At 34.2% G+C, this 15,820-nt stretch overlaps 1 protein-coding gene across 3 annotated transcripts; it reads right to left on the reverse strand.

Annotated features, from left to right (window-relative positions):
• Positions 1-2,236: 2,236 nt before the first annotated feature.
• Positions 2,237-13,897, reverse strand: LOC122629296 (ras-related protein Rab-3). Of its 3 annotated transcripts, none has more exons than XM_043812578.1 (5): positions 8,644-8,780; positions 6,915-7,136; positions 5,999-6,289; positions 4,019-4,180; positions 2,237-3,324 (listed from the first exon to the last, which is right to left on the reverse strand). In XM_043812578.1, the coding sequence occupies exons 1-4, from the start codon at positions 8,767-8,769 to the stop codon at positions 4,025-4,027; spliced, it is 795 nt and encodes a 264-aa protein (XP_043668513.1). In that variant the 5' UTR covers positions 8,770-8,780; the 3' UTR covers positions 2,237-3,324; positions 4,019-4,024. The 3 variants fall into 3 exon arrangements, 2 of the variants coding, with proteins under 2 accessions (XP_043668513.1, XP_043668515.1); XR_006327216.1 differs by lacking the exon at positions 2,237-3,324 and adding an exon at positions 3,540-3,818 and having other exon boundaries at positions 3,936-4,180; positions 8,644-8,779; XM_043812580.1 differs by lacking the exons at positions 2,237-3,324; positions 8,644-8,780 and adding an exon at positions 13,660-13,897 and having other exon boundaries at positions 3,937-4,180.
• Between the last annotated feature and the right edge of the window lie 1,923 nt (positions 13,898-15,820).

Here is a 15,820-nt window from a genome sequence, read left to right on the forward strand (position 1 = left end):
ACAATGATCCGCATAAATCCACAAAAACATTTACCACAGAAGTTCGACTCGGTTAAACAATTCTACAACTTATTAATAGCACGAGTGTGTTATTCGATTTGTATAAACGATCAACGGAACGTCTGCGAAGTAAGTTCCATGTACATGATGTAAGTGTATCTGTGTGTATATGTGTGTATATATATATCTTTCTCTCTCTCTCTCTCTCTCTCTCTCTCTCTCTCTCTCTTTCTCTCTCTCTCTTTCTCTCTCTCTCTTCATTCATCTCTCCACGTTTAGATTAATCTTAGATTCTTTATTTTTTTATCTTCTCCCAAATGGTTTCAACCATCATTATTAATATATTAGGCATATTATAACATACACACAGATATATATATATATAATATATGATATTATATATATCTATATATATATGTGTGTGTATATATATATATATATATTTAATGTAGTTTACATACGATACAATACATACATACAAGTGCTCGCGCCGCCCGACAACAATTTCTTAAAGTTTAACAAACGAAATATTTTTTTTTCTTTTAAAACGTTCGAAGTTCAAACATTGATTAGTAGTAAACCTCGATTTTTTGCGCATAGATCGCCGACGGTACAGCAACGAGCGATTTCTTTTTATTTTTTTCCATTTTCTTTTTCTTTTCTTCTTCATTGAGTTTCACATGAATAAATTTAACGCATACATTACAGTTCATTACAGATTCAATAATATATATATATGTGTGTGTGTATATATATATATATATGTACGTACGTTAATATTGTGTACTTTTTGTTTAATATCTCTCGCACATATTTACAGAAGGCAGCTTGCCTAATATGATCTCTCTTAATCTCTCTTTCTCGCTCTCTTTTTCTTTTCATTTTCATTTCTTTTCTTCTTTATCATCGCACGACGGCCGAAGTAACTTTTTAAGACGTTTATCTGTCAATCAATCATCATCTAATTTTTAAGTTCACGTATAATCAAGTTGCATAAATATGTATATTATACGCATTTTTGTTTCCCTTTTATATAATAATTTTCTTATTTATTTGTTTGTTCGTTTGTCTTTTTTTTTCTGCTATCCTCTTACTCCGTTAATTGACGCCGACATCGATGCACTTATTTTCTTTTGGCTTTATTTTTTTTTCCTTCCTCTTTCTCTCTCCCTCTCTCTCTCTCTCTCTCTCTCTCTCTCTTTCTTTTTGTTTTTTTTTTCATAATTTTAATTCCTTTCACCCCTTTCTTTCTCGTTCTTAAGAAAAAAAAAACGAAAGAACAAGACAGTCAAGAAAATTAAAAATATAAGATAGACGAATACACATATATATAATATGAAAATGGAGAAGTACGGAAAAAGCGTCAATAGTTTTGTTTATATATATATATATATATGTGTGTGTGTATGTATGTAAGTGGGTAAATCGATCAAGGAGAAACACGCTCGTGAAGGGGGGAAAGTAGTTTTGACGTTCTTTTCGAAATCGATCCGACAGTTACATGTGGACGGTCACGCGAGTAGGTGTAAATTTCGCAGGAGAGTTTTCTTTTATTGACTCTCACGAGTGAAGAAGAAAGAGAAGGAAACGAAGAAGACGAAGAAGAGGGAGAAGAGACAATATTTCTTCTCTTATGACATTTTTTCAGTTGTTGTTATTATTATTATTATTATTATTATTATTATTATTATTATTCTTTTCCTTTTTTTTTAATTAATAATATTATTATCATTATTGTTATCATTATCATTATTATTATTTATATTTATATTATTATTATTATTTATCATTATTATTATTATCATTACGTCGATGGTTTCAGTGGAACTCCTTAATATTACACTGTTTTATTTCGGAGCGATTTTTAAACATTGATTTTTATACGTGTATATCTATATATTATATACATATACGATATGCATATATTATATAAATATACATATATGCATATACATATTCAACCGTTCAACATGTACATATATGTGTAGTATCAACGCCACCCTCCCGATACTCGAAAAACGAAACAAAAAGGGATAAAAGAAAGAAAAACAGAAATTCGTTCAGCTCGACGTACTTACTTCAGCCGTCATCGATATATATACCTACACATATAATCTTACGAAATATTCTCGTGTGCCACGTGTACCAAGCCTTTTGCGAGATACTCGAGCTTTAAAAAGGGCGCGATAGGATTGTAGATCGTGCGCGTACGCGTGTTTTTTTTTTTCTTTTTTTCTTTTTAATCGACGTCGTCGTACTTTCGATTCGAAATTTCTATTATCGGCGATAATATACGATTTAATTAATTAATAACAAATCTTTGGTTAACGTTTAACGCATAAATATCCATCCATTTCGATTGTATACACGCATATAAATATGTGTGTGTGTGTGTGTGTTTATATTTTATAAGTAGTTATGTATATACATACATACGTATACATACATGTATCACGAGAGACCTCGTTTGAACGCATTTTAAAGAGAAAACTCTAAACTCTCTTTCTCTCTCTCGTTTCACACGTTTGAAATTTGACGATGTTTCATTAACAAGCGACAAAAGTAATTTCATTTTCGTTTATCTTCTCTCTCCTTCTCTCTCTCTCTCTCTCTCTCTCTCTCTCTCTCTCTCTCTCTCTCCCTTTCTTTCAGTCTCTCTCTCCCATCATTCTCTCTTTCTCGAATATTCGTTAATATTAGAAGCATTCGAATCCGATTTTGTCAAAGTCGAAAAAAGAAAGAAAGAGAGAGAGTAAACTAGAAAAACAGAGAGACAGAAAGACAGAAAGAGAGAGACAGAGAGAGTCAGAGAGGGAGGTAGAGGGAAAGATAGATCGGAAACAGATCTCCCACAAATTGTTCGGAATTCATCGATTGAGGTGGAGGAGACATGGGAATAGAACGTACTACGGAATTTGCTCTAAATCGCTCGTCCCAAATTCCAACAGAAGTGAGTAGCTGACGCGGTTAATTTTACGGTTAAGTTCGATCGAATTTCGAGTCCTCATTATATCATCGTCGTGTGCTGAATATTATCGATATACTCTCTCTCTCTCTCTCTCTCTCTCTCTCTCTCTCTCTCACCCCTCCTCTTACTCTCTAGTCTCCTTTTTTTACTTTTTTAACTTGTAACACATGAAATTTGTTTTCATCATCGAAGAGTCGAAAAAAAGAACGACGACGTCGAAACTCCGATAATTTCGGAGAAAGACATACAAAAGCTCCAAAAGTGGGGCGGCGGCGATGGCGGCGGTGGTGATGATGGCGGGAGAAGAGGGAGGGGGTCGGCACCGTCAGCATGATCGGCTCACGACCGTCGTACATCTATACATAAATACATACAAATATATACACATATACGCTTTCATCCGCACGTACGTATGCATATATACTCATACATATATGCTATATATATATATATATATATATATATATATATGTATATATATATTCTGTCCTTTTTTTTCTTTTTCTTTTTCTTTTCCATTTCTTCGCTTCGAGAAAGATAGAGAAGGGAAAAAGAATGAAAAATGTCGACGAACCGAACGAGAGATCATTTAATAATAATAATAATAATAATAATAATAATAATAATAATAATAATAATAATAATAATAATAATAATAATATTAATTTTAATAATATTTAATATAATAACGGACAAAGGAACGACGAAGAAGGTAAGACTAGCTAGAGCCAGCGTAACGTGCAAATAGCACGATTTTTTCCTCCCTTTCTCTCTCTCTCTCTCTCTCTCTTTCTCTCTTTCTCCCTCTCTCTCTCTTTCTCTCTCTCTCTCTCTCTCTCTCTCTCTCTCTTCCTCTCTTTCTCTCTCGTTATCTCTCTTCCTCTCTTTCTCTCATACACATGCATCCGCACACTCATACACATATTATCTTTCTCTCTTCCTCTCTTCGCCTTTTTTTCTTCTCTCACTCTCTCTCTCTCTCTCTCTCTCTCCCTCTCTCTCTTTCTCTCTTTCTTTCTCTCTCTCGCTCTGTCATCATTTGCTTTCTACTTCTTCTTAGCAATTGCAATTAGTATTCGATGGATTGGTTGGCTGATCGGTGAGTCGTTGACCCTTAGCCTGGCCCGCACCACCTGCCATCAATGTCGGATCATTATCCAACGATTCGCTCATCTTGTCACATATTATGTCTACCAGCTGTTCGAACACCGCCTGTCAAAAAAATAAAACGAAGGTGTCATATTTATTTTCGTCAATTCATCATCCTAAAAAGGAGAGGTATTATATTTTTTATCTTTTATTTTTAGAATGATAGGAAGAAGTTAAAAAAAAAAAAGAAAAAGGAGGATAAAAAATTTCTCGTCGATATATATGATATATTTTAATCAAATTATTATCTTCACGTATAATATTATCGTTAATTCATTTACAATTTCAATTCCATTTAACAGCGGTAACTATATATATATATATATATATATATATATATATATATATATAATTAACGAATAATTATTACGTACATAAAAAAAAAGAAAAGAAAAAAAGGAAAAAAATTCGCGGGCAATGTATGAACAGCCGCGTGAAAGTCCTCATTAGCTTGAGAAAATAATTGATTTACAGTAGCTCTATGTTCGAAGCGACCTAATTATTAACGAACTCATTAAAACAAGTAAAGAGGGAAGGAATCTTCGCATAACTGGAAAATAAAAGCTTCGAGATGAACATAAATGAGATATAAAACGAGAAGTCTTATTCTCTCTCTCTCTCTCCCTCTCTCTCTCTTTCTCTCTCTCTCTCTCTCTCTCTCTCTCTCTCTCTCTCTCTCTCTCTCTCTCTCTCTCTCTCTCTCTCTCTCTCTCTCTGTTTTCAAGTCTCTATTAGTTGCTAGAAAATAATCGTAAAAACGTATAACTATCTGTTACTCTACGCAGCATTATAAATCATTGAAGAATGGCAATCAAAATAATGAATAGCAGTCGTTAATAATAATAAAGTTCAGTTTAATGTATCTTTCGAAATCATAAAAAGAATCGTAACGCTTTTACGCCTTAAAGCATTTAACTACTATGATGTATGTATTCCTAAAGTCTACATAAAGTATATATAAGAAAAAGAGAGAGAAAGAGAGAGTAGTAAATAATGAAGCGTTCTTCGAATACTATTACGGATCATAATTTAATTTGAATGCTTATGGAACGAATGAACTCGTAAAGAAAACTAAATTCCTTCTCTCTCTCCCTCTTTTATTCATTCTTCCATAGGAAAAATAAAAAAGAGGGAAAAAAAAAGAGAAGAGAAAAAGAAGAAAAAAAAATCGTGGAGTCGGCGCGGAGACCGTAGAGAACTCTTATCGATCGGTACCCTTCGATCGGTTATTTCTCGCGCGTGGGAGTCTGATTAATGGGCGTACACGTTGGCAGTCGAGGACAATGGATCGATGGTAATGGAAAGCTCGGTACACATCGGTTCACCCGAACGTGTACGCCCACGAGCGAATAAAGCAACAGAGAGACATCGGCAAGAAACGGTAGTCGCTGTCTCTATGCAAACTTTCCTTTTGTCCATTAACGAGATTAATTTCCTTCCAGCCTTATTTCCTTTTCTTCGTGCCTATCTCCTTACTTAACTTTTTCTTTTTCCTTTCTTTTTATAAATTTAACAGCGTTAAACGAAGATTCGATGGATCTTCCTATTAAGGAAATATTACCGATGACGATAATTAATAGTTTCACGATTTAGCACGGTTTAATTGGATTTTACTCTGTCGTCCATTAAATCGATCGACGGTGTCTCGATCTTTTAAGATGAAGAGATAGAGATGAAATAATAATTAATATAGAGAGAGAAAAAAAGAGAGAGAGAAAGAGAGAGAGACAAAATATTATCAACACAAGATGCATTCATTATAGCTCGATCGACTAAATTTATTCGAAAATTAAAAAAAAAAGAGAAAACGAGACGAACAAAAAAGGAAATAAAAATGACGCCGTAATATTTTTTTCTTTCCGTCATTCATTTAATATGTACCTTCACTTGGATGTTCTCCTTAGCGGATGTCTCAAAAAATTGCACGCCTAATTGGTCCGCCAATTGTTTACCCCTTTCAAAGCTGATCACCCTCTCGTCCTCCATGTCGCACTTGTTGCCCACGAGGATTACTTGGGCATTATCCCACGAATAGGTCTTTATCTGCGTCACCCAGTCTTGCACCGAATTGAAGGACTCCTCGTTCGTAATGTCATACATCAGGATGAAGCCCATTGCGCCTCTATAATAGGCCGTTGTGATCGTCCTGTATCTTTCTTGGCCGGCCGTGTCCTGAAACAATGTTTACAATCAATATTGTTAAATTCCATATAACACGCACACATACATACATATACATATATGCACTTTTAGTATTTATTTTTTTATAAATAAATTTTTTTGTTCTAAAAATTATTGAATTCTTAAACCGAAAGTCAAAACTTTAGCCGTATTTCTATATATCATTTCTTTTTTGCTTTATTTTTTCATTTATTAAATATCACGGAAATAAATAACTAAAGTTACTTAAGCTTTGACCGAGTTCGCTATAATTTTTTTATTTCGCTATTTAGTTACGTTTAATTGAAGTCGAGTATCGCGTATAAAGTTCATCTTAGACATATATATATGATATATATATATATATATATATATATATATATGATATCGTAAGTATACGACAGATGCGCGTTACGGCTTTGAAAGCATCCATGATATGAAAGACCAACGTGTATGCAATATGTGTGTATACGTATACATGTGTGGCTACATACCAGTCTATATATATATATATATCGTTGTACATATATATATATATATATATATATATATATATGTACAACGAAACAAATATACATGTATTCGAATGCAGAATATATTACGTTTACCTGTACAAAGATATAGCGATTATACTGACCCAGATTTGAAGCTTGACCCTTTTATCGTTTCTGAAGACCGTTTTCACTTTAAAGTCGATTCCGACGGTCGACACGAAGGCCGAGGTGAAGGAATCGTCCGCATAACGGAAGAGGAAAGACGTTTTACCGACCGACGAGTTGCCGATTATTAGAAGTTTGAACATGTAATCGAAGTTCTGATCCGCGGCATCCTTCTGCCACTTTGGATCTTGGCTCGCCATCTGGAAAGAATAAAAAAAATTAATAAATGATCAAAAAAATAAGTAAACAAATTTACATATATTACAGATTTTACTTTACATTGTATCTATCTCGCAAAGCGTAATTATATTTCCGGCCGAATAGAAATATCTCTTTTACGTGTCACGTAAGAAATGTCTACTAAAATCGAAAATTTCAATTCATCCTTATCTTTCTGAACAAGTGATAATCCTAAATAATGGGAAATAGTTGCGAAACGCGTTGTCGCGTTCGCGAACGAGTAGTAAAAGCTAGACGCAACAGATGAGTCTATAACGGAATACTTCGACGGAATCTACAATCTACCTATCGTTTTACACGTGTCGGCGGGAAACGTGGCTGTGTAACACCTACGATAAGCTCGATATGAAACTATTCGCTTTCTCTCTAGCATCGCTATTGTTTCTCGTTCCTTTTGAGCCCTTTACGACGTTCAACGTACAATGCATATCTATCGGTAATGATCGTTGGGTTTCCTTATCGAACTAGACAACGCGACGATAGTAACTTTTGATCGAAGGAATATTATTTCAAAGGAGTCCAAATATCAATTGGTTGCCTCTGAGACAGTATACTTCCAATATATTGAAGATATTAGATGTAAGATAGTAGATATATGAGTAAGTAAAGATAGGTGAGCGTATGCACACGCATACGCGCGCACATTTACAAAAATAAAGAATATGCGATAGAATATGTTGAGAAATCCCTTAGAGTCCAGAATCGTCTGTTAATTTTTACTACGACATTGTTGAAATTTCTAGCAAGAGAGAAAGAAAGAGAAAAAGAGAAAGAAAAAGGGAGAGAAAGAGAGAGAAAGAGGAAGAGATAAGCCAGAAACGTCGTCTTTCTACCCACAAATGTAGATTTTTTTAATGAGCTACCGGATAGCTTCGACAGAAAAGCTAAGAATAGAAAACGATTTTCCCTCTGGTTTACGTTCATTTCCCGAAGGAACCGTGACCCGATGAGTTTCTCTCTTTCCACGACCTCGATGCCAAAAAAAGGACCAAGGACGATCTCTCTCTCTCTCTCTCTCTCTCTCTCTCTCTCTCTCTCTCTCTTTCTCTCTCTCTCTCTCTCTCTCTCTCTCTCTCTCTCGCACACACTCTTTTTCTGAGGAAATCGATTGTCAGAAAAAATTTTTAAAAATTGATTAAAAAAAAATCATCTCATTTAAATATGACCAATCTCACCTTCCCCATCCGAAATGATCTAATCTTAAAATATTAATATATTCTTACGTAATAAAAATAAAATATGAAATATGCGTTTACTTAATATGCAAATAAATAAAAAAATGTTGCGTATTTATTCAATATTTTCTCGGACGATCGTCAGACAATTGAAGAAAGTAAATCAGGAATGGAGACAGATAAGGCTTAGATAGATAAATACATAGATAAATAGATAGATGAATAGACAGATAGATAGACAGATAAATAGGTAGATAGATTAATAGATAAATAGACAAGGATATTGCGGTACCGGACGTTGGTTCGGCGAAGTAATCTCAACAATGGACATCATTCGGGCCATCCGCGTACGTAAAACCAAAACGGAGTCTTTAATGGGCGATGCTTTGGACAAGCCCTTCTGATGCCCTTTGACCATCACCACTCTCCACCAACACCAACACCAACACCACAATCACCACTTTTCACGATGTTGTTCCTCGTTCCTTTTTTTCTTTTTCTTCTTTTTTCTCTCTCTTTTCTTTTTTTTTATTTTTCAACGACAGTCTACCATACGAATGAATCCCAACGTAGGGAAAAATTTTTCGAGCTCGACAGATTTGAGACAAACGCATATCATCACGCCCTTATTCTCTCTCTTTCTATCTCTCTTTCTATCTCTCTTTCTCTTTCTTTATCTCTCTATTTCTTTTTATTTTTTCTCGTTTATTTTACTTTTATTTTCTTCTCTTCTTTTTCGCCTCGATGCTCCGTCTTTCACAAATCCGAGAATATATATATATATATATATATATATATATATATAATATATAAATATATAGATATATAGATATAATGTAAACTTTATATATATATATATATATATATATATATATATATATATATATATATATACAACAATAGACGCGTTTTCGAGCTCACGACGACGTGGCGACTTCTGCGGTTTCCTTGTCCCCCGTCGTTCGTTTCGACTACGGATCTTTTTGTAACAAGACGATATCGTTCATTCGTTCGTTCGTTCATTCGTTCGTTCGTACACACAACGACATGCTTAGTAAATAAGTGCAAGCCTTTATTTTCCGCTACTCATAGGCGTATATTATCCATCTTATTTCTACATATATGTACATTGGTGTTCCATTTCCTCTTTTTTTTTTTCATTTCCTTTTATTCAACCAATCGTTACAATTCCTTTAATTCCTCTTAACAGAATAATTTTGGATAGTATTCATTGTCATTTTGATTTAAGATGAGTATAGAAACAAATAATTAATTCCTTTCTTTCATCGAAAAAACGAGTAATAACCATAATATATGTACATATAAAATATACATGTAAGCGTGTACGAGTATTTGTGCGTTGGAACGGTCAAGTATACCCGGTGACCCAGTTTCACGTAATCTTTCGCAAGGAAAATTCATTCATACGCTATCGTTGACCACCTCCATTTCTTCGATGACGTTTAGCTTGCTATTTCTCATTCTTCTACTCGTAGACTAGACCAGAGTCGAAACGTGTTACGATAAGAACGTGTATATGTATGTATTTATCTAGAGATACACATTGGCATGAGTATTACGTGAATACATAAGTTTTTAACGTGACGCTCGTAGGGATTATGTTGATGATATTTTACTTACGCGAATGATTAGAAATACGGAACTAGAGGAATAAGTGACGATCAATTTTAGAAAGAAACGATTAATTTTATAATAATGAGTTTGGTTTCGTCATGACGAGTTGGAGGAATGAAAAAAAAAAAGGAAAAAGAAAAGAAAAAACAAGAAGATAAAAAATTTGAGTAATAAATGTCGTAAGAAAAAAAAATATATATATATATACGTAGTTGCATAACTTTCAAGTTAATAGGAAAATTTTTCGAGGTAATAAAACTACATCGATTTATCATAGAGTTGACACTTGTGCAGACATTCTTAGAAGGACTTTTGCTTTAAAGAAGAGAAATTAAATGAAAGAAGCTTTACTAGAGAATACGAAATAATAGTACGTTATACGAGGTCTCTTTAAATTGGCAATTACGATTGCCTTGATAAAATGGCGTTGGTTATATCCTACGTCGGCTTTATCGATCCATTAGCTTTTGACGTTTCGATTGAACCTCTCTTCAGATTACAAAAAAAAAGCATCTTTTCTTTCTCTCTCTCTCTCTCTTTCTCTCTCTTTCTTTTTCTTGAATGACAAGAGAACAATTCGTCGTCTGAGACAGCCGACGTCGGTGATCACGATCACTATAAATAAGTGATCGCAAAAGGGGGTGAACAGACGATGGACAAGTTTTTAGATCAGTGGAAGGGGTTTTATCGATCGTAGTATACTCGAACGACAGTAAAGTTACTCCAGATACGTTCAAGATTCTTCGACTATAGACACCCTTATCCGTTTCATCTTCGAGTTTCAATATATGTAATATTTACTAATGTTACATAAAAGAAGATGTAATCGTTTTTATTTTTTAGATAAAAAGCAATCGAATTTGTTATTTAAGTCATTTATTAACGTCGTAAGATGAGTTTTATCAATCGAAATTATTCATATATATATATATATATATATATATATATATATGTATGTATGTATGTATGTATGTATGTATGTATGTATGTATGTACGTATGCATATCATATTTTTTTTATTCGAATGGAAGAAAGGTAGAGTCCATGATAAAGTTCGTTCGCGCAAACAGGATCTCTCATACGTTAAAATGGAACGATCGTAGAAACCAGGACAAGGTCCGTGATAATGATATCGTCTGTTCGTGTCATATATTTTGACGTAAACATATGTAATTATAATATCCGTTTTTCAATTTTCATTCTCGTATTAATAATAAAATTAATAAAACATATGCATGAGTATATGTATATATAATATGATATATAATCTTTGATATTGGCATGAAATAAACGTAGAAAATAATTATTCTTTATTTTCCTATTTTTCTTTTTAATCATTCCCGTTAAAGCTTCCTTCGTCAAAGATGTAATCTCATGATCCAATTTTCCAAGTTCAAAATTCTCTTGCAAACTGACGTAATTTCTTGTATCGCCATAAGAAAGAGAGAAATAGAGAGAAAGTTTTTTTTTCTTTTTTATTAATACTCCTACAGAAACGTTATCGTCAACCTTATCTTCATTCGCGCACGAGTTAATTAAAGTTTTAGTTAACCGCAGCTATGCAACTTGTGCTAAACATTAGATAAATAATAGCGTTAAAAGTATAAATATATTCGAATGTAAATAACTAGAATATCTCTTCAACAAATTCTTTCAACGCTTTTCTCGTTAGAAATAAATATATACTTGAGACCTTATATATTTACATGCATATAATATGCATATATATACGTTAGCAGAAACTATTCAACGGTAATGAGAGAATTATACGAAAATTGTAGGAGCTCGCTTTTAATTAGAGAACGATGTTCGAAGCAAACGAAAACGTTGTTTTGACATTCAATAAGAAAATCGATGATGAATTTTCAAGACCGTAACTTTCGACAAAATTATCGAGACGTATTAGACGCTCGAAAATCATTGAAATCTTTCGGAAAAATGTAATTGAAAAAATCGATCGATTAAACGTTTTTACATTTCTCTTTAACATTTTTCTTTTCATTAAAATTAAAAACGAAGGATAATGAATTGAAGCATTTTCGAATCGTTACTTCTCCAAGCATGCCATAATTATATATATCTATATAGACAAGTACATGTGTATAGATATTCGTATATAGAAATAAACTATACAGACACACACACACACACACACACACACATACATTAGCTCGTTGATTCCTAACGTGTAGGAAGGTATCAAATATTTTTGGAAGATCGATTCTCATCCCCCGGTCCGTACCACCCATACGGTTTCGATTTCAGTAGTCTGTGGAAGCACCGGCGAAAGATGGAGCCTCTGGTTGGAGCGTGACATCTAATCTCGGTTTGGTAGAGCAAGAAAAGTATTATATGTATATATATATACACACACACACACACACACACACACACACACACACACACACACACACACACATATGTATGTATGTATATATACATATACATATACATGTATGTATATTACAGATTTGAGAGGGATGGAGGTAATAGAATTTCAAAAAAGAAAAAGAGTTTTACCATTACTATTCCCAATTCGATAATAGTTAATAAGATTATTGAACAGAGATGATTATCATATCTAATTAATTTCAATCATCTTCAATCGTCTTGAAAATTTCTTCATATAACGTAATAGAAATCCTTTCATATTCGACAAATTCACGAGCATTAACGATCGATCAGCTGATGGCAAGTAAGTTCGTCGTGCCCCGAGCGCGATGGCGACGTGTTAAAAGTGAAACGAGAAGAATGGAAGAAGAAACGAACGTGAAAAAAGAAAACAAAGGAAAGTAAAAAGAGGGAGAGAAAAATTATACGGAGTTATAATTACAAGGGCGACCTTCCTTCTTGGTTACGGAAAGCAGGCCAACAGGAAACGGACCTTATCGTATCTGCCCTTTTCCCTTCGACCATCTCGATTATAAGCAATGACATAAGGAGAAAGAAAGAGTCAAATACATAAATGCAACGTAACTCTAATCGAATGTTTCGAATCATGAGAGAAGATCGTCTTTTCCAACGCGTTTATCGCCCTCTCTCGTATTGCTTCTACTTTTCTCTTTCTCTCTCTCTCTCTCTCTCTTTCTACCTCTCTCTACTTCATCCGTACTGTTACTCTAGCAAGTAACAAACATGGACGCCACGTAGGAAACGGAAAGAGAAGGAGGAAAGGAAAATACAGGGTCATTTCTGTTCTGAACGAATGAACGAACGAATGAACGAACGAACATACCCGCAGCTTTTATCGTCCGGGTAATAAGAGAGAACGTATAGGGAAATGACGAAAGAGAGAAAGAGAAAGGGAGAGAAAAAGAGACAGATAGATAGATAGAAAGATAGAAAGAGAAGGGGAAGATAGAGATAAAAAGAGAAGGAGAGAGAGTGAGAGAAGGGAGTAAGAGAGACAGAGACAGAGAGAGAGAACGAAGGAAATCAATAAGCACGCCTATCGACAAGCCTTTCCTTCAAACACGAAATAAGTAATTTCGATAGCAAAACTCTCTTTAAACTTTTCTCTTTCCCCTTTCTCTTCCTTTCTCTTTCGTTCTCTCCCTATCTCTCTCTCTCTCTCTCTCTCTCTCTCTCTCTCTCTCTCTCTCTCTTTCTTTCTCTTTCGATTTAAATCTATCTAAAGAAAAATAGTAGTTGTAAGTTTTCCATCGGTTCGTACCTTCTACGAAGACGATGTATCCTTGAACGACACGGGGCTGCTGCTCTGACGTCAAGGATCCAACACAGGCTACCGTTTGCACTTTGTTTAACCACTCTACTAAGAGAAAGACAACGAATCTCGATGGAGATCGAGACTCGATTTATCGCGATAAGAGGGAGGACCAATGTATCTCTCTTTTTTTTGCCCGCACTCTCTCTCTCTCTCTCTCTCTCTCTCTCTCTCTCTCTTTCTTTCTTGCTTTTTCTCTTGCTTTCTATCTTTCTTCTTCTCTCGATTAGTTCTGTCAGCTGTCTCTTTCTTTCTTATTTTCTTTCTCTCTCTCGCCCTCTCTCTCTCTCTCTCTCTCTCTCTCGCTCTCTCTCTCTCTCTCTCTCTCCTCTATCAATATGTGTGCGTGTGGCCCTTTCTTTCGCGACAATTATAAAGAGAGACTGGACTAGGACTGGCCTCGGGAAAGAGCCTCGCGCCACTATAGCCTACTATAGCTAAAATATCGACCATTTCGTCGTGAAACCCCCGCCCGTTCGCGTACCAATCCACTCGCGTTTTCGCGCCTGCGCTACCGGCAACCCGACTGGCATCAATATAACTACGAATGGTGGAGCTGCTTTCCTCTTTGCTCTTCTTACACACTTGGGGGAAGCTCGACACTTGTTGATCCGGATACTCTTTCTCTCTCTATCGTTTTATCTTTCATTCTCACTTTGCTTTTACGCTCTCTCTCTCTCTCTCTCTCTCTCCTTCCTCTCTCTCTTTCTTAAATTTTATATAGTAATCATGAAATACGCTCTCTCTCTCTCTCTCTCTCTCTCTCTCTCTCTCTCTCTCTTCTCTCTCTCTCTCTCTCTCTTCTCTCTCTCTTTCTAAAATTTTATATAGTAATCATGAAATACGCTTTTAGTTTTGTCCGTTTTATTCTTTTTCTTTTTTCATGTTTTCTTTCTATTTCTTGGTTATTTCCTTTTTTGATATTACACGATACTCAAAAATTATTTCAACGTTACATCTTCACATCAGCAATTTACTTCGTTTAGAATGCACTTTTGATAATACTTTAATTGGATTGCAAAGAGAATAATTGAAAGGTCAAAAGTCAAGCATAATTATCTCGAGGATGCATCTTTGAATAATTCATATTTTTCGTTTAATCGTTTGGAAATCGTTCGTCATAATTTGCAATAAAAAACGAGCATAGATAATTTAATATGATTTGTAAGAACTCATTTCCGACTTCAATTTACTTCAAAACTCGAAGTGTCAATGATTAGTCGTGATGTAATAATCCTTATCATCGTTAGTAACAAGATTTTATCATTTCCGTCGGCAATTCGGATTGTTACAAACTTATCGCATTCCATTTACATTCGCCGAATGAAAAAATTAAATGACAGTGTTCAACTGCTCGACAAGATACATAATTTACCGACTGAGTAGAGAACTCATCTCTGTAATAAAAATCATAGTCGATTACGCACACGAGGAATTTCATTTTGTAAAAAAACTAGACCGACTATCGATTAAAAACCTAGGAAATTTCTAAAGTAACTCGTGAATTCTCGCCATTATGATACAATAGAGCCCTCTGGTATTTATTCTGTAAATCTGTTTCTTCTACCTGTCTATGTGTCACATTTTCTTCGTCATATAAAATGATATGAAAATATAATGAGATAAACATTTATTTTCCAGAAATCGCCAGAAGTGAGGAACACGGAAAAATAGATAAGAAAATAATGCATGAGCGGACTAGAACAGGAACAATCTTATTTCAACGCGTCACGGCAATTATACAAGATTCACATTACTTAGTTTTTCTCAACATCCCAATATTTTAAGAACAAGGAAGACTATTACAAGAACCTCAAAAAATATATCAAAATTAATATTCATAGTTTTAGTAATAAGTTCAGAGAAGAATTTAGTTACATAAGAAAATTATTAATAAGATTCTATTAATGTAAATGTAACAGAGATCAAAAATAAATAAATAAAAAACAAAAATATGAGTACATACTTATTCATTCACCCACTATCTAATCCTACCATTGAAATTATATTAATATATAACGCGAAATTGAAACACATCCAAGTAAGTCATATTCTTCTGTTAAAAATTCAAATTTCTGGCGAAGCTCGAATTTTTCCCGCAAATCGAGTT

The sequence above is a fragment of the Vespula pensylvanica genome, chromosome 5 (genome assembly GCF_014466175.1).
Source record: "Vespula pensylvanica isolate Volc-1 chromosome 5, ASM1446617v1, whole genome shotgun sequence".
NCBI classification, from domain to species: domain Eukaryota; kingdom Metazoa; phylum Arthropoda; class Insecta; order Hymenoptera; family Vespidae; genus Vespula; species Vespula pensylvanica.

Bases quoted from the DNA above. Each gene is read 5' to 3' on its own strand.
- LOC122629296 (XM_043812578.1), bottom strand. From the start codon at position 8,769: ATGGTCAAAGGGCATCAGAAGGGCTTGTCCAAAGCATCGCCCATTAAA. The intron at 7,137-8,643 runs GTACCGCAATAT...TATTCTTTCCAG, and splicing joins CTTCGCCGAACCAACGTCCG to ATGGCGAGCCAAGATCCAAA. The intron at 6,290-6,914 runs GTCAGTATAATC...ACATTGTTTCAG, and splicing joins GGGTCAAGCTTCAAATCTGG to GACACGGCCGGCCAAGAAAG.